This window comes from Babylonia areolata, chromosome 20, assembly GCF_041734735.1.
Source record: "Babylonia areolata isolate BAREFJ2019XMU chromosome 20, ASM4173473v1, whole genome shotgun sequence".
Taxonomy (NCBI): Eukaryota; Metazoa; Mollusca; class Gastropoda; order Neogastropoda; family Buccinidae; genus Babylonia; species Babylonia areolata.
In genome coordinates, this window is record NC_134895.1 from 3,243,777 (window position 1) to 3,261,276 (window position 17,500).

At 43.9% G+C, this 17,500-nt stretch overlaps 1 protein-coding gene across 1 annotated transcript in view; it reads right to left on the minus strand.

Annotated features, from left to right (window-relative positions):
• Window positions 1–17,500, minus strand: part of LOC143294863 (coiled-coil domain-containing protein 78-like) — a 61,124-nt gene that overhangs the window by 20,306 nt on the left and 23,318 nt on the right. The window contains exons 6-12 of the mRNA XM_076606381.1: window positions 14,807–15,003; window positions 12,984–13,158; window positions 11,618–11,752; window positions 8,672–8,803; window positions 6,452–6,538; window positions 5,764–5,943; window positions 2,684–2,860 (exon numbers count right to left, since the gene is read on the minus strand). Of these exons, the coding sequence (XP_076462496.1) occupies window positions 2,684–2,860; window positions 5,764–5,943; window positions 6,452–6,538; window positions 8,672–8,803; window positions 11,618–11,752; window positions 12,984–13,158; window positions 14,807–15,003 (1,083 nt within the window). The remainder of the gene's footprint in view (window positions 1–2,683; window positions 2,861–5,763; window positions 5,944–6,451; window positions 6,539–8,671; window positions 8,804–11,617; window positions 11,753–12,983; window positions 13,159–14,806; window positions 15,004–17,500) is intronic.

A 17,500-nucleotide genomic window follows, 5' to 3' on the forward strand; every position in this document is an offset into this window, starting at 1 on the left:
ACGTAAAACAAAATGAAATAAAATAAGACTGAAATAAACTGAAACAAAATGAAATACATTAAACTAAAGAAAAATAAATAAGTACCCAAAACAATGGAAAGGATAAAGTCTTCATGCATCACAGGCTGAAAAATTTGTAAAAAAAAAAGAAAAGAAAAAAAAGCAAGGTGCATCATGACCAGATTAATAGTGAAATCTCCTTCCACTCTAAAACAACAACAACAACAAACAAAAAAATAACCCCAAAGGTGCTCCCCCACACACACTTAGCCACACCATGCACAAACACACACACACACACAACACACACACACACACACACACAAATACCACACCCACACAGAGACACAGACACACACACAAAAACTCACACAGAGACAAACATACACACACACACATACACATACAGACACAGACACACACACAATACACACACACGTACACACACACGCACACATACACACACACACACAGACAAAAACACACACACATACACACACACACACACACACAATACACACACACACACAGACAAAAACACACACACATACACACACACACACAAACACACACACACACAACAAGGAACAAAGAGTTTAGTGGGGGCCAATGGACGCATGCACCTGACTATCAAAGCTGAAACAACAAACACAACAACAACAAAATAAACACCAACAGAACAACTCACACCATCTCTCTCCTGTTGGCAAGAAGAACCGAACAAAACAACACCAAAATCAAACCACTGAGCATTCTCTCTTTGTCATTTTAACACATTTTACTGACTACAAGGCATTTCAGAATATAAGGTTCATCATCCAATTTCTTTTTTAATTCTCATTTGAACAATACGTAAGGCACAGCATACTATAAAGCATGCATCAAAATGCTAAACAAGACGCTAAGCGTTGATGGTTCAGTCACTGTCTCGTCCATGTTTGCATCTTCACCTGAAGGTTTAGCCCTTTCATCATAACTGGAGCTTTCAGTTTCAATTTCAGTTTCTCAAGGAGGTGTCATTGCGTTCGGACAAATCTACAATATATACGCTACACCACATCTGCTTGGAAGATGCCTGACCAGCACCATAACCCAACATTCTTAGTTCAGACCTTGAGTGCATGCATACATATTTGTACGTGTACCGATCCGAGTGGATTTATTCTACAGAATATTGCCAGAGGACAACACTCTCGTTGCCTTGGGTTCTTTTTCAGTGTGCCAAGTGCTGCACACAGGACCTCGGTTTATCGCCTCTTCCAAATGGCTAGACGCTCAGTTTGATTTTCCAGTCAAACTTAGGACAAAAGGCGAGGGCAGGATTCGAACCCAGAACCTCACAGCCTCTGTACTGGCAGAGGAGCGTCTCAACCATTCTGCCACCTTCCTCCTCCACACGAGTGGAACTCTTCATTTTATACGTAGCACTATCTGCTTGCTTGTCAGCTCTGCCTACTTGAGTCCGTCCAGTACCTGGTCTCCCTTGTGTGTTGTTTGTGTAAATGTGAGCTGTTTATGAGCTGTGTTCATTCTCATTCATGGTATGGTTTCATTTGTTTTCACTGCTATGAATATCATACTTTCAGGTTCTGAGGTCGACGCAGATACAATTATGATTCACAACAAATTATATAATAATACATTATGCACACTGCATTATATGGTGCATAAATGGAAAAAGTTGAGAAGAAAAAACAAACATTGGAAACTGGGAGGTTACTTAGCAGGGATTTTTGTGTGAAAATTAATGTTTCTGACAATTGACAACCACTAGCCCATAATGACCTGTATGATCACCAAAAAAGAAGAAAAAGAATTGTTCTTGTTAAATTGACTGATAGACAGATAACAGACAACAGACAGATAGATAGGCAGATAGACTAATAGATAAACAGACTGACAGATCAATAAACAGATAGATAGACAGATAAATAAACAGATAGATAGTGAAGTGTTTTAGCTACTACTTTTTCTTCTCCCTCAACGCTGTGAGGAGACACAGGGTCACCGCACACAACTGTTCACCATATTCCTCCTGGGTCTGGCGGTGGTGTGCCAAAGCCTGCGTCTCAGCAAAAATGTGGTTTTCTTCCTATCCTATCCATTCTGCAGTCATGTTATCATAATAATAATAATGGTATTTATATAGTGCTGAATCTTGTGCAGAGACAAATCAAAGCGCTTTCGCACCAGTCATTCACACCCATGCATAACTCTAAAACCGTAGAAACTAAAGACAAGGAAGGGCAGGCAAGGGAGGCTGTTTTGGGAAGAGGTGGGTTTTAAGGCCAGACTTGAAAGAGCTGAGAGTGGAGACTTGACGAAGCGAAAGAGGAAGTTCATTCCAATCGCAAGGTCCAGAGACAGAGAATGAACGGCGGCCAACAGTCGAGTGTTTGAATCTGGGTATGCGTAAACAGAGTGGATCCGAAGCCAATCGTAGTGAGCGAGAGGGAGTGTACAGGTGAAGGCAGCCACAGAGATAGGAAGAGGCAGTTTTGTGAATACATTTATAACATAGGGTGCTGATCTTGTACTTTATTCTGTGTGATAGGGAGCCAGTGGAGATGTTGCAAAAGAGGAGCGATGTGCTCAGATCTTTTCTTTCTGAGGTTGGTCCACCCCACGAGCTCAGCCCCACAACTCTACCCCCGTCACAAGCGGCACAAGCTGTCTGACCCACCTGCACCCTGCCCGACGAGTTCTTCGCCACGATGGCCCGCACACGGTCGATCTCGGCGTTGGGGTCGCCGACCTCGTGGGGGTCAGAGTTCGTGAGGATGGCCACCTGTCGCATGAGGGCGGCCTTGTTGTTGACCAGGTTCAGCAACTCTATCGACAGCTCCTCGTTGCGAGTCAGCTGGTGACACACGCACACAAAGCACAGGGATGCTTCAATGATAATAACATTGATAATAATGATAATCATAATAACAATAATGATAATAATATGATTATAATAACCAGCCGCCGTGGCAAAGTGGTTAGCGTCACAGACTGATGGTTGGGAGGATGCGGGTTCGAATCCCAGTTGAGGAGGGTTTTTTGGCCCGTGGCCAGCTCCTACCCAGTTGAGTGTGCTATGGGCTAAAATGGGGAGACTGGGACCACACAGTCGAGTGTCATCCACTTTACGGATGCGTCTTTGGGTGTGTTGCTCTAAGTACCTGACCAACACTGCAAGGGTCTGTATCTCTCGGGCCTGGTTGATGCCGGGATATCATTATGAAAGGAAGCGTACAGTACAGCCTTGTCACGAAGTCCCAAACCAAAATGGACCTCCACAGCAACATTGTCATCATCATCGTCATCCTCCTCCTCCTTCATCATTACGAATATAAACAAAAATGTCCCAAAGTCTGTGACCTTTCATGCCCTGCTCTCATGGTGACCTCAGTTCCGATAGCCCTCCACTTCCATGCTTGGGGTGAGTCCTGTCAATGTCTTCAGTGTCGGCAAATTCATGGGTGGCTGTTGTTGGAGGGTTGTGGCGGCGGTCTCCACTTTGGGAGGGACGCTCACTTAGTCTGGCTCCACGACTAAGCCATTATTAGGGGGCTTAGCAGGTGGTGTCCTAAGTGCGTTAGAACAGGCACCACTGAACACCACAGAAGTGACTCAGCAGCAGTGCAGGGTCTCCTCTGGTGTGTGGCCTCCTCGTGACCTAACATCGATGGTTCCCTGCAGACTGCCGACGTTGGGAGTGTGACAGATGAACCCGGGTGTGGCCGTGTATGGGGGAATCTGAATGAGCGGCGTGGGAGTAATGCCACTGATACAGTGCAGATGACAGGGGAACAAAAAAAAAAAAAAAAAGAAAAAAAAAAGAGAAGAAAAATTTAACTAAAATAATGATAACAACAATAACACAGATAGCAATAATGACAACAATGATAATAAAAATGCAGACTGTTGCTCCAAAGCTCCTAGACAAGGGAAATCTGGCACTTACAAAAAACAGTTCTATGTGTACATGGCTGTTGGCTGTTGACTGCAACAGGGCTATTCATGTACAGCATTTTGTATCTTGGTATTCAAATGGACGTTTTAAATGTAAGTTTTTATGTTGTACAGTGCAAATGAACATGCTTTACATGGAAAGACGCTTTACAAATTATTCAAATTATCATTTTTATCATTATTAGTATATCATCAACATCATCATCATCATCATTATTATTAGTAGTAGTAGTAGTAGTAGTAGTAGTAGTAGTAGCAGCAGCAGCAGCAGCAGCAGCAGTAGTAGTAGTAGTAGTAGTAGTAGTAGTAGTAGTAGTAGTAGTAGTAGTAGTAGTAGCAGCAGTAGTAGTAGTAGTAGTAGTAGTACATACATATACATGCATTCAATCACAACAGGTATGCAGTGGATTACTGCATCTAGTGTCTGTGCATCTGTTCAATGTGTTTGTATGTGTATATGTGTGTAGTTGTGTGTGTGTGTTTGTGTGTGTGTGTGTGTGTGTGTGTGTGTGTGTGTGTGTGTGAGTGTGTGTGTGTGTGTGTGTGTGTGTGTGTGTGTGTGTGTGTGTGTGTGTGTGTTCACTTGACCTTTCCTAAAAAGCATTTGTCTGATCATGTCGTCTATGTGAAACACCATTGCCATCATTGCCATAGTAAAGGGACTACTAGTCTTTTCCACTGATTTGTCATTACATGACTTTTATAAACAATATGAAAAAAAAATTTTTTTTACTCTTCTAGTGAGAATGACAATATAATAAATGTTATCATGTTAAAGTTTTAAATACTATCAAATTATCATTATATGTTTTAAAACAACCACCACTACTGCCAATGTCATGGAAAGCAGAGTCTGACGTAAATGATGATGATGATGATGATGATGCTGGTACTGATGATAATGTTGGTGCTGATGGTGATGCTAATGATTAGATGATGATGATGATGATGATGATGATGATGGGGATGACAATGAGGATGAAGATGACAACCATCACAATGATGATAAAGGGGAGGAGGAGGAGGAGAAGGAGGAGGAGAACAACGACGACGTGATGATGATAATGATAACAATGATGATAATAATGATGATAATGAGAAGCATAATAATGAAAACCATGATGACTGTGATGATATCGATAACAGTGAAAATCCTGGTGACAACAACGATGAAGTTAATGGTGTTAAAAAACAAAACAAAACAAAAAACCCCACCCCGAAAACGGAGTGTCACTGCCTTCATGGCAAGGTAAAAACGGTCATACAAGTATTTGTATTTCTTTTTATCACATCAGATTTCTCTGTGTGAAATTCGGGCTGCTCTCCCCAGGGAGAGTGCGTTGCTACACTACACTACAGCGCCACCCATTTTTTGGTATTTTTTCCTGCGTGTAGTTTTATTTGTTTTTCCTATCGAAGTGGATTTTTTCTACAGAATTTTGCCAGGAACAACCCTTTTGTTGCCATGGGTTCTTTTATGTGCACTAAATGCATGCTGCACATGGGACCTTGGTTTATCGTCTCATCTGAATGACTAGCGTCCAGACCACCACTCAAGGTCTAGTCGAGGGGGAGAAAATATCGGCGGCTGAACCGTGATTCGAACCAGCGCACTCAGATTCTCTCGCTTCCAAGGCGGACGCGTTACCTCTAGGCCATCACTCCACTAAAGTAAAAGCCCACTCATGCACATACGAGTGAATGTGAGAGCTTCAGCTTGCAGCCCACGAACAAAGAAGAGAAGAAGAGAAGAAGAAAACCCCCAAAACCCCCTCCCCCGCAACTTTTTATCAGACATCTGACCTCTTTCTCATGCTCCTTGGTGAAGGCCAGATAGTTGGTCTTCAGCACCACGTACTCATCGGCCAGGTCCTTGCGGTCCTTCTCCATCTCGGAGAGGCGGTCCTTGGAGTAGGTGCTGCTCTTCTTCAGCTTGTCTTTCTCCGCCTCCAGCTCCAGCGCCTGGTTCTCCAGCAGGATGATCTGACGGAGCATCACACACACACACACACGCACAAGATTATGCTCAGGAACACACACACACACACTCACTAACATATACACAAGACAACACACACCTCTCCCACCCCAACCCCTGTATCATTCAGCATCACCACTGTGGTCATTCTGAACGATGCAAGGGTCTGGGGTATGTGTGGGGTGTGTACCGTTTAGGTGTATATGCTGTGTTGCGTGTGTGTGATAGTGTGTATTTGTGTGTTAATGTGTGTGTGTGTTTGTGTGAGTTTGCGTGTGTGTGCGAACGCAGATTTTAGTGTGTATTGATCCTGTGCGTAATATTCTGTGTGTGTGTGTGTGTGTGAGTGCACGCATGTGTGTGTTTTGTGTTGTGTGGGTACACTGTACTGTGCAGTATGTCTCAAACAAAACCATTATTTCTTCATGCTTACATATGGTAGTACATACATTTTCATCCTAAAACAAACAACAACTGATAATGAACAACAACAAAAAGTAACACAACACCTACCTTGTTGGTCAGTTCAAACTTGGTGGCCTCTGCCTCCTCCCTGATCTTGTTGTTCTCTATCTGTAGGTCCACCAGGGACTGTGACACCTGTCACACAGAGCATCAACACTGACAGTGACACCTGTCACACAGCATCAACACTGTGACACCTGTCACACAGAGCATCAACACTGACTGTGACACACACAGAGCATCAACACTGACTGTGACACCTATCACACAGAGCATCAACACTGACTGTGACACCTATCACACAGAGCATCAACACTGTGACACCTATCACACAGAGCATCAACACTGTGACACCTGTCACACAGAGCATTAACACTGTGACACCTGTCACACAGAGCACCAACACTGACTGTGACACACACAGAGCATCAACACTGACAGTGACACCTGTCACACAGAGCATCAACACTGACTGTGACACCTGTCATACAGAGCATCAACACTGACACCTGTCATATAGAGCATCAACACTGACAGTGACACCTGTCACATAGAGCATCAACACTGACAGTGACACCTGTCACACAGAGCACCAACACTGACACCTGTCATACAGAGCATCAACACTGACAGTGACACCTGTCATACAGAGCATCAACACTGACACCTGTCATACAGAGCATCAACACTGACAGTGACACCTGTCACACAGAGCATCAACACTGACACCTGTCACACAGAGCATCAACCCTGACAGTGACACCTGTCATATAAAGCATCAACACTGACAGTGACACCTGTCACACAGGGCATCAACAACACAGACAGTGACACTTGTCACACACAACAATACATCATCATTTTATTCTCTTTCAGCAGGCAAGATAACGTCAAAATGACATACCCTATTTTACTAACTTTGGATTTTTGGATGCATCTCCCATTGTGGTGAAAACCATACCGTTACCAACTGACAAAAAAAGAAAGAAGTAATAATGAAAAAAGAAACATTATCCACTACTCCAAACAGCACAGAAGGATCCAGAATGCTACATCTAATCTTATAAAACCAAAACATGCACAAATTTGCAGCAAGACTACCTTTTCCAAACACACAAGAACTGCTCTCAGACTAAAAATCATCAGACCTGTAGACACAAATACAGCCATTGATCCCACCTTTTACTTCATTTGATCATTGGCTTAGCAAATCATTGGTTCACAAATCACTGGCTTAGCAAATCACTGGCTTAGCAAATCATTAGCTTAGCAAATCATTGGCTTAGCAACACTTGAACCAACTCAAGTGAAACAAAACTGTACCTGTTCTGAAAGTTTTTAACCACATAATTGAAACAGATGTGTATAATGAAAGAGTACATACCATAGAAAAAAACTTTGTTCATAAAGATTTTTATTACCAGATGACTTCCATATAACAGCCTGTTTGTGGATACAAATCAGAGCAATGAATGTATGTGAACTGTCAATGACCAAGTTGTGATGATAGTGATACATGCCTACAGTTTACAACTGATTCTGTGTCCTGTTTTTCTTTGTCCTTTCAAACATTAACCATTCACTGTTTCAATGTTATTTTCTTTTTACTGTGTTCATTCTATTTATTATCATCATTAATGAATGTACAAATGTCATAAAGTAAAATTTGAACAAAAAATATTTGAAACTATAAGACCTACTCTCAGACAATTTTACACCATGATACCAAACACCTCCTTGTTAAATTTTCCTACCGCCTTTCAAGTGACTTTAAAACCTGCCCACAGTCACTAAAGTGATGATGATATATCTCTGTCCACACCGTGTGATAAACAAGACAGGGACAGGCGCAACAGCCGACTGGTTAAAGCGTCAGACTCTCAATCTGAGGGTCCCAGGTTCGAATCTCAGTAATGGCGCCTGGTGGGTAAAGGGTGGAGATTTTTCCAAACTCCCAGGTTAACATATGTGCAGACATGCTTTTGCCTGAACCCCCTTTGTGAGTGTACGCAATCAGAAGATCAAATACGCATGTTAAAAATCCTGTAATCCATGTTAGCGTTCTTTGGGTTATGGAAGCAAGAACATAGCCAGCATGCACACCCCTGAAAACGGAGTATGGCTGCTGACATGGCGGGGTAAAAAACGGTCATACATGTAAAATCCTACCCGTGTACATACAAGTGAATGTGGGAGTTGCAACCAACGAACGAAGAAGAAGAAGAAGAGGAGAAGAAGAAGAAGAAGAAACAAGATGTGAGAGAGAACCTTGAGTTTTTCCTCCTCAGACAGCAGCAGCTGCTGGGAGAGGTCGGTCCTGGTGTTGGCCACATCCCCAAACTTGTTCTGCAGTCGGTCCAGGCGCAGCTGTAGGCGCTCGTTCTGGTCCTTCAGCACCAGCTGCACACACAAGTTCACACAACGCACAGTACTGTACTGTCTTCTTCATTTCAATTCACATTCACTTGTTTTACTGTCCGCTTCAACTTAAAACGGAAAATTCTCTTTCGGCTCACTCAAAATGCCCGCCAGCAAATATCAAAGTGACAAACGAATGAGTAACTGACACACCCGTCCCTGATCTCCACGCACACATCAATTATCATGTACAAAGAAAAACATTTGAGTTAGATAATATTACATTTTAAGGTAGAGTGAAAGAACTGTGAGTGAGTGTGTGTGTGTGTGTGTGTGTGTGTGTGTGTGTGTGTGTGTGTGTGTGTGTGTGTGTGTCTGTGTGTCTGTGTGTGTCTGTGCGTCTCTGTGTGTCTGTGTGTGTGTGCGTGCATGTGTGTGTGTGTGTGTGTTTGTGTGTGAGTGTGTGTGTGCTCCAAAGAGACATTGACTTGTGATGCAAAACGCATAAACAATAATATGAAAATCACAGTCATTCACTATATTACACAGAAGACATAAAAGCATGAATAACTGACTTAAAGTAATTCCCACACAATGTAATAATCACAGTAAACATATAAGATATTCAGAAGTAATAAACGCTTGAATTTTGGCTTAAAGTAAATCTCACATAAATACTCACAGTCACACATATGCAATAATCACAGTGGACATAAAAAAAAACTGAAGTCAGAGTAAATCACACATACAACATTCACAGCCACACTCATGCAACAATCACAGCCAAATGCATAAAACATCCTGCTGTAATCAAACATGTACATTATGCACAAAAATGTGCCAGTCAATAGTATGTTTAAAGTAAAATGTCATATCATTCACACGTATACTTTGCCATACTTTCTATGGAATCACACAACTAATCATGAATCACTATTGTTCAACAGTTTCAAGTTTTTATCAATTTTAACAAACTGTACACACCTACTGTAGCATGAAGGATTGTGACACCATTTTGCAAACAACACACCCAGCTCCTGAACACTTGCAAATAGCAAAGTCACAAAACAGTTGTGTCAAACAAAAATAAACATTTCCCAATTTTATAAAATTGATTAATTTCAGCTGCACATTTTTTTAAATTTTTTTTTTTTTACTACCATTCAGTAAATTGCAGAAACAGAAAACAGATTTTGGAGCAATATGTTTTTTCAGGAAATATTATCTAACGTAATTCAGCATACTCTGGACATTCCACAATAGAATTAAATTCATCTCCAATGACTAACTTGTTACACTCTCTCCTGATTCGCTATCCATAAGGCATGCAATGTTGCATCCCTAATTCAATCTGTAACTTCTGCGTCTGAACACAACTCACATATTCCCTGACACACACTGCATAACTCAAATATCTCATGACACACAGCACCACTCGCATTTCCCCTAACACAAACACAGCACAACTCGCATTTTCTCTGACACAAACACAGCACAACTCACATTTCCCCCAACACAAACACAGCACAACTCACATTTCCCCCGACACAAACACAGCACAACTCACATTTTCCCCTGACACAAACACAGCACAACTCACTTTTCCCCTGACACAAACACAGCACAACTCACATTTCCCCCGACACAAACACAGCACAACTCACATTTTCCCCTGACACAAACCCTGCACAACTCACATTTCCCCTGACACAAACACAGCACAACTCACATTTCCCCTGACACACATACAGCACAACTCGCATTTCCCCTGACACAAACCCTGCACAACTCACATTTCCCCCGACACAAACACAGCACAACTCGCATTTCCCCTGACACAAACACAGCACAACTCACATTTCCCCCGACACAAACACAGCACAACTCACATTTCCCCTGACACACAGCACCACTCACATTTCCCCTGACACAAACACAGCACAACTCATTTTCTCTGACACAAACACAGCACAACTTACATTTCCCCTGACACAAACACAGCACAACTCGCATTTCCCCTGACACAAACACAGCACAACTCGCATTTCCCTTTACGAACATATGGCATAACTCACATTTCCCCTCACACACAAACCACAACACACATTTTACATGACACACAAGGCATAACTCACATTTCTCCTCACACACACACACAACTCACATTTCTCCTGATACAGCACAAATCACATTCTCCCTGACACACAGTGCAATTTACATTTCCTCTGACACGCAGCACAAATCACATTTTACATGACACACATTTCAAACAACTTATATATCCCCTGACACACAAAGCACAACTCACATTTTACATGACACACAGCACGACTCACATTTCACCTGACACACAGAGCAAAACTCATAATTTCCCTGACACACAGCACAACTCACATATCTCTCAACACACAGCATAAATCACATATTCCCTCACACACACACAGACAGCACAACTCATATTTTCCCTGACACACACACATGGCACAACTCACATTTTCCCTGACACACAGAGAACAACTCACATTTTTCATGACACACAGCACAATTCACACTTTACATGACACACACAGCACAACACATTTTTCTCCTGACACACATACAGCACAATAATTTCCTCTGACACACAGCACAACTCACATTTCCTCTGACACACAGAGCACAGCTCACACTTTACATGACACACACACAGAGCAAAACTCAGATTTCCCTGACACACAGCACAATTCACATTTCACCTAACACACTGCACAACTCACATATTCCCTAACACACACACTCAGCACAACTTACATTTTCCCTGGCACACACACGGCACAACTCACATTAATATTTTCTCAGACACACGGCACAACTCACATTTTCAGTCTGCAGGCGCCGAGCCTCCTCGGCTGCGTCAGAGTAGACGGGGGCTGTGGAGGTCATGTGGACAGGTCCTGTTCCCGCTTGCTGCTTTAGCTCCAAGATCCTGGCACCTTTCTGCGTCAGGAGGCCCTGTAACATGGATACACACACACAGGTTGAACTTTTTGTTACTGCTGATATGAACAATACAGTTTTTTTTGTGTTTTTTTTTACAAATAGCTCACTGTTTCAGCTCCAATATCCTGGCGCCTTTCTGCGTCAGGAGGCCCTGTAACATGGATACCCACTGGTTAAAAGTTTTGTTACAGCTGACGTGAACGATACAGATTTTTTTTTTTATTTAAAAAATAAAAAAATTTATAGCTCGCTGTTTCAGCTCCAATATCCTGGCACCTTTCTTGCATCAGGAGGCCCTGTAACATGGATACATACAGGTTGAACTTTTTGTTACTGCTGACAAATGACCAAAACATGCTTTTTTTAACAGCTCATGCTTCAGCTTCAAGGTCCTGGCGCCTTTTTGTGTCAGGAGGCCCTGTAACATGTACACACACACAAAGGTTGAACTTTTTGTTACTGCTGATGTGAACGATACAGTTATTGTTGCTTGCTTTTTTTCTTCTTATAGATTGCTGTTTCAGCTCCAAGATCCTGGTGCCTTTCTGCATCAGCAGGCCCTGCAACATGGATACAAACAGGACTGAACCATGGATACACAGACTGGGGGTTAGTAGGTGACTTTTTGTTCTGCTTATATGAAAAACACAGGGTTTTTTTTGTTTGTTTCTTTTTAATATAAGCTCACTGTTTCAGCTCCAAGATTTTGGCTCCTTTCTGCATCAGGCCCTGTAACATGGATACACACAGGATGAATCATGGATACACAGACACGGAGGTTAGTAGGTGAACCTTGTTACTGCGATTTATACTGATATGTTTTGTTGTCGTTTTTCAGCTCGATATTTCAACTCCTTGATTTTGGCTCCATGCCCTGTAACATGGATACATATACATTGGGGATTAGTAGGCAACTTGTTACTACACACACACACACACACACACACACATGCATACACACACACACAGAACATACCCACACCATACACACACAACACCACAACCCCCCCAAACCCCACCCTCACACACACACACAACCCCACACCTCCATCCCCATCCTCCCCCCTGACAAACACACACATACCCCCATCCTTCACCCATCTCTCCCCCCTGACAAACACACACATACCCCCATCCTTCACCCATCCTCCCCCCTGACAAACACACACATACCCCATCCTTCACCCATCTCTCCCCCCCGACCCCCCAACTGCCACGCCCCCCACGCACGCACCCCACCCACCTGGGCCAGTCCGTCGTTGACGATGGGGAAGTTGCGGATGTGGGAGAGGTTGGTGCAGAACTTGAGCACAGCGTTGGACACGTCTGCGTCGGTCTTGGGCTTCAAGCAGATGAGGGCGCGAGTCTTGAAGTTCCCACCCAGCTCCTCCTGCAGCAACTGGGTCAGCTTGGAATCGCTACAGAAACGCACAATCACACGGCAACTATCATCAGTCTGTGTGTATGCTTTGGTGGTAACATGGTTTAGGGTCGCTATGGAAACGCACAATCACCCAGTAACTATCAGTCTGTGTGTACGGTACGGTGGTGACATGGTCTGGAGTCACTGTGGAAACAGGGAGTCATATGGCCAGCGTCAGTCTGTATGTACAGTAAGTAGTTTGGAGTCACTAAAAAGAAAACGCAGACTGAACTGAACAGATTAAATTTCATCTTCTGTATTTGTATCTATCCGCCGTTTCAATGCAGTCATCGCCACATGAAAAGAGCACAGGTATTCTGGGGTCATTGTTTGTGAAAATTATGACTTTTGTTTTGTCACTGTTGATTTTGAGCCCCCATTGCACACAATATTCATGTAGCTGGTCTAGTTTGTTTTGTAGTCCTACTTTTGCTGTCGAGAGCATCACTCTGTGTGTGTGTGTGTGTGTGTGTGTGTGTGTGTGTGTGATCATCATGTTCCACTTCAGTTCAGTTCAGTTTCTCAAGGAAGACGTCTTACACAGGCTTTGGACAAATCCATATATGCTACACCACATCTGCTAAAGCAGATGCCTGACCAGCAGCGTAACACAACACGCTTAGTCAGAGCATGCATTATATTTGTATACCTGAGAACATGCATTTTATTTGTGTACCTATCAGAGTGGGTTTATTCTGCAGAATTCTGCCAAACACTTTTGTTGTCATGGGTTCTTTTTCAGTGCGCCAAGCGCATGCTGCACATCAGATCTTGGTTAATCTTCTCAGACTTGAATCTCAGTTTGATTTTCTAGTCAAACGTGAGAGAGAGGACGAGACCAGGAAATGAACCCAGATGAACCCAAATAGGGAAAAAGAAAAAAAGAAAAAGTGTTTGGACTTTTGGGATAATAAGTTTCAGAGTACTAAGACCAAACTAAAGGCTGAGAAGCCTAATATAGGTCTGCAACGATATGATATGCTCAGGACACTGTAGTGGCAGATGACCATTCTCCCACCTTTCTCTTTCAACTCCTTCTATCATCTTCACTATGAACATCATCATCATCACATTTTTTCTCTCCTCTTTTGGCTGTCATCATCATCATGTTCCATGTCACTTCAGTATCTCAAGGACATGTCACACAGTATTCAGAAAATAATCCATGTATGCTACGACACCAAATCTGCTAAAGCAGATGCCTGACCAGCAGCGTAACCCAATGCATGCATGCATGCTGCCCCTCCACCCTCTCCTCCCATCCCCTCACCTCACCTGTAGTGGAAACCCAACACATGCACGCCCCCCACCTAACCCTCACCTGTAGTGGAAACCCAACACATGCATGCCCCCCATCTAATCCTCACCTGTAGTGGAAACCCAACGCATGCACGCCCCCCCGTCTAACCCTCACCTGTAGCAGAAACCCAACACATGCACGCCCCCCACCTAACCCTCACCTGTAGTGGAAACCCAACACATGCATGCCCCTGCATAACCCTCACCTGTAGTGGAAACCCAACACATGCATGCCCCCCATCTAATCCTCACCTGTAGTGGAAACCCAACACATGCACGCCCCCCGTCTAACCCTCACCTGTAGTGGAAACCCAACACATGCATGCCCCCTGCCTAACGCTCACCTGTAGTGGACAACGCGGTCAGGGAAGGGGTGTGAGGACAGGGTGGAGGTGACCTGGTTGAGGGCGACCAGGGCCTGGCTCAGCTTGGGTCCCTCCCTCAGCTGCACCTCACTGGGGTCTGCTGACAGCTTCTCCAGGCCAGGCAGCTCCACCAGTGTGAAGCGTGACTTGTAGGGCTGGGGGTTGTCTCCCACCCTCTGCACACATGTGGTGGGGTGATGACGTCAGTGTGTATGTGTGTGTGTGTGTGTGTGTGTGTGTGTGTGTGTGTGTGTGTTTGCCGGGCAGCCCACCTTCTGCACACACATACATGGCATGATCAAGTCGTCAGTGTGTGTGTGTGTGTGTGTGTGTGGTAAATGTGTGTGTGGAGGGGGGAGGGGGGGAGGAAGGGGGGGGAGGGTGGTGGTGGTAAATGTGTATGTGTGTGTATAATATGTGTTCAAATTGATTTCATGGCTATTTACCACACACACACACACACACACACACACACACACACACACACACACACTCAAACACACACACGCAGACACACACATCACGCATATTCATAAACACAAACATACACACAAACACACACACATGTAAACAAAAGCACACACACACATACACACACACAAAACAAATTATACACACACACAAACAAGCACAGTGCACACTAACAGTAACACACTGCACACACACACACACACACAATTACTTAAATTCTGAAAGAAAATATTGACTTTCAGTAATCAGAATCAAATCAATCGCATCATTCAACATAAATCAATGACAATAATATAGTGGAGTGGTGGCCTTGAGGTAACGCGTCCGCCTGGGAAAAAAAAACAAAACTGCACGCAGGAAAAAATACAAGAAAATGGGTGGCGCTGTAGTATAGCAATGCGCTCTCCCTGGGGAGAGCAGCCCGAATTTCACACAGAGAAATCTGTTGTGATAAAAAGAAATACAGATAACCACATTTCAAAATTCAAAAATTACAGATGAGTATTTACCCCTAAACTGCACAACCAACAAAGATATCACATAAAAATCCGTGTGTACTATAGTTCCTAATCTTTTCACCATTTATTTTTCTATTCTATAACCTTTCCCAATCAAGTATCAAATATAAACACAAACAAACAAACTTACAAACAACCATCTCCTCCGACTGAAATGCACAGAAATAAAAACATAACTGACCAAGACGGTGACTCCAAAAACCTGTTGGATACCACAATTCGCCCACAAGCAAAACCCAAGTCACCAACGTAATTGAAATAGATAAATGAACAATATTCTTTTTACGAAAAAAATCATGTCAATTAATAAATCAATAAATAAATCATTTACCAGATATAACACTCTCCTCCTCCTTGTGGTAGAACCACACAGGGCAGGGCCAATGCTCTATAACTGGTCACAAATAAATCTTATCTCTTCCACAATTCTTGCTTCTCCACTCTCTCTCTCCTTCCCTTCGCTCTCCACCACAACCACCACAGCCACAGCCACTACCACCACCACCGTCACCAGTACAGCACCACACCGCGTTTCCAATCACACCACCCCCCCACACACACACACACGATGGGGTACTATCGATCACAAACTGAACCCAATACCCCGGCCAGCTTTCACCACTCCCCTCCCCCCACCGCCCACCTCCCTTTCACCTTTGGCCCTCCCCTTCTTTTTTCTTTTACCACACACACACACACACACACATTATCCCTCCCTCCCCTCTCTTCTGTTTTTCTGTTATTTATCTTCTTTCCCCACTTTCTTTACCTTTTTTTTCTTTAGCCCCCCACCCCTACCTCCCCTTGCCCCCCCACCCTCCCCCGCCCCTCCCCCCCGCCCCGCACGCACACAATTATCCACTCTACCCTCTCTGCTATTTGTCTCTTATGTACCCCTCCTTTCCTCACGTTCTCTCCCCTCCTCTGATCGTTTTTTTTTTTGTTTTTTTTTTTGTCCCCACCCCCCTCATACACACACAAACATTATCCCCCCTCCCCTCTCTCCTATTTTTTTTCTCATATTTACCTCCCTTCCCCACCTTCCACCCCACCCCCGCCCACCCCTTCTACTTTATTTTCATGTTTTATTTACCTCCCCTCCCCCATCATCATCTCTCTCTCACTCTCCGTCCCCCGAATCCCCTTTCTCCACTCCTTTTTTCTTTTATTTACCCCCACCCCCACCCCCCGCACCCCCACTTCACCTCTTACTTTTCTTCTTCTTCTCTATTCACCTTGGACTGTGGTGTAACCATAGCTGTTCCATGGATAAATAAATGGCAGCACAGGGGCGATTCAAAGAGTGCGTGTATGAATGCTGGGATCAATGTGTTTATCTCGGGAGCTGTCTTGTCAACAGGGTAGGACCACGAGCCTTTGGTGTCGTCTTGTTGAGGGGGTCAGGGGATCGGAGGGGGGTTGGGAAGGGGTGGGGGAATGGGGGGGGGCGTGTGGGGTGAGCGGGGAGGTTTTCTCAAGTCGTGCATTTGTATGTAAAAAAATGTAATGCTCTCTCTCTCTCTCTCTCTCTCTCTCTCTCTCTCTCACACACACACAATGTGCGCACTCTCTCTCTCTCTCTCTCTCTCTCTCTCTCTCTCTCTCACACATACACACACGCACACACACACTCGTGCGAATGTAAGCACATATGATTGAACACACAACGCATACGTACACACAC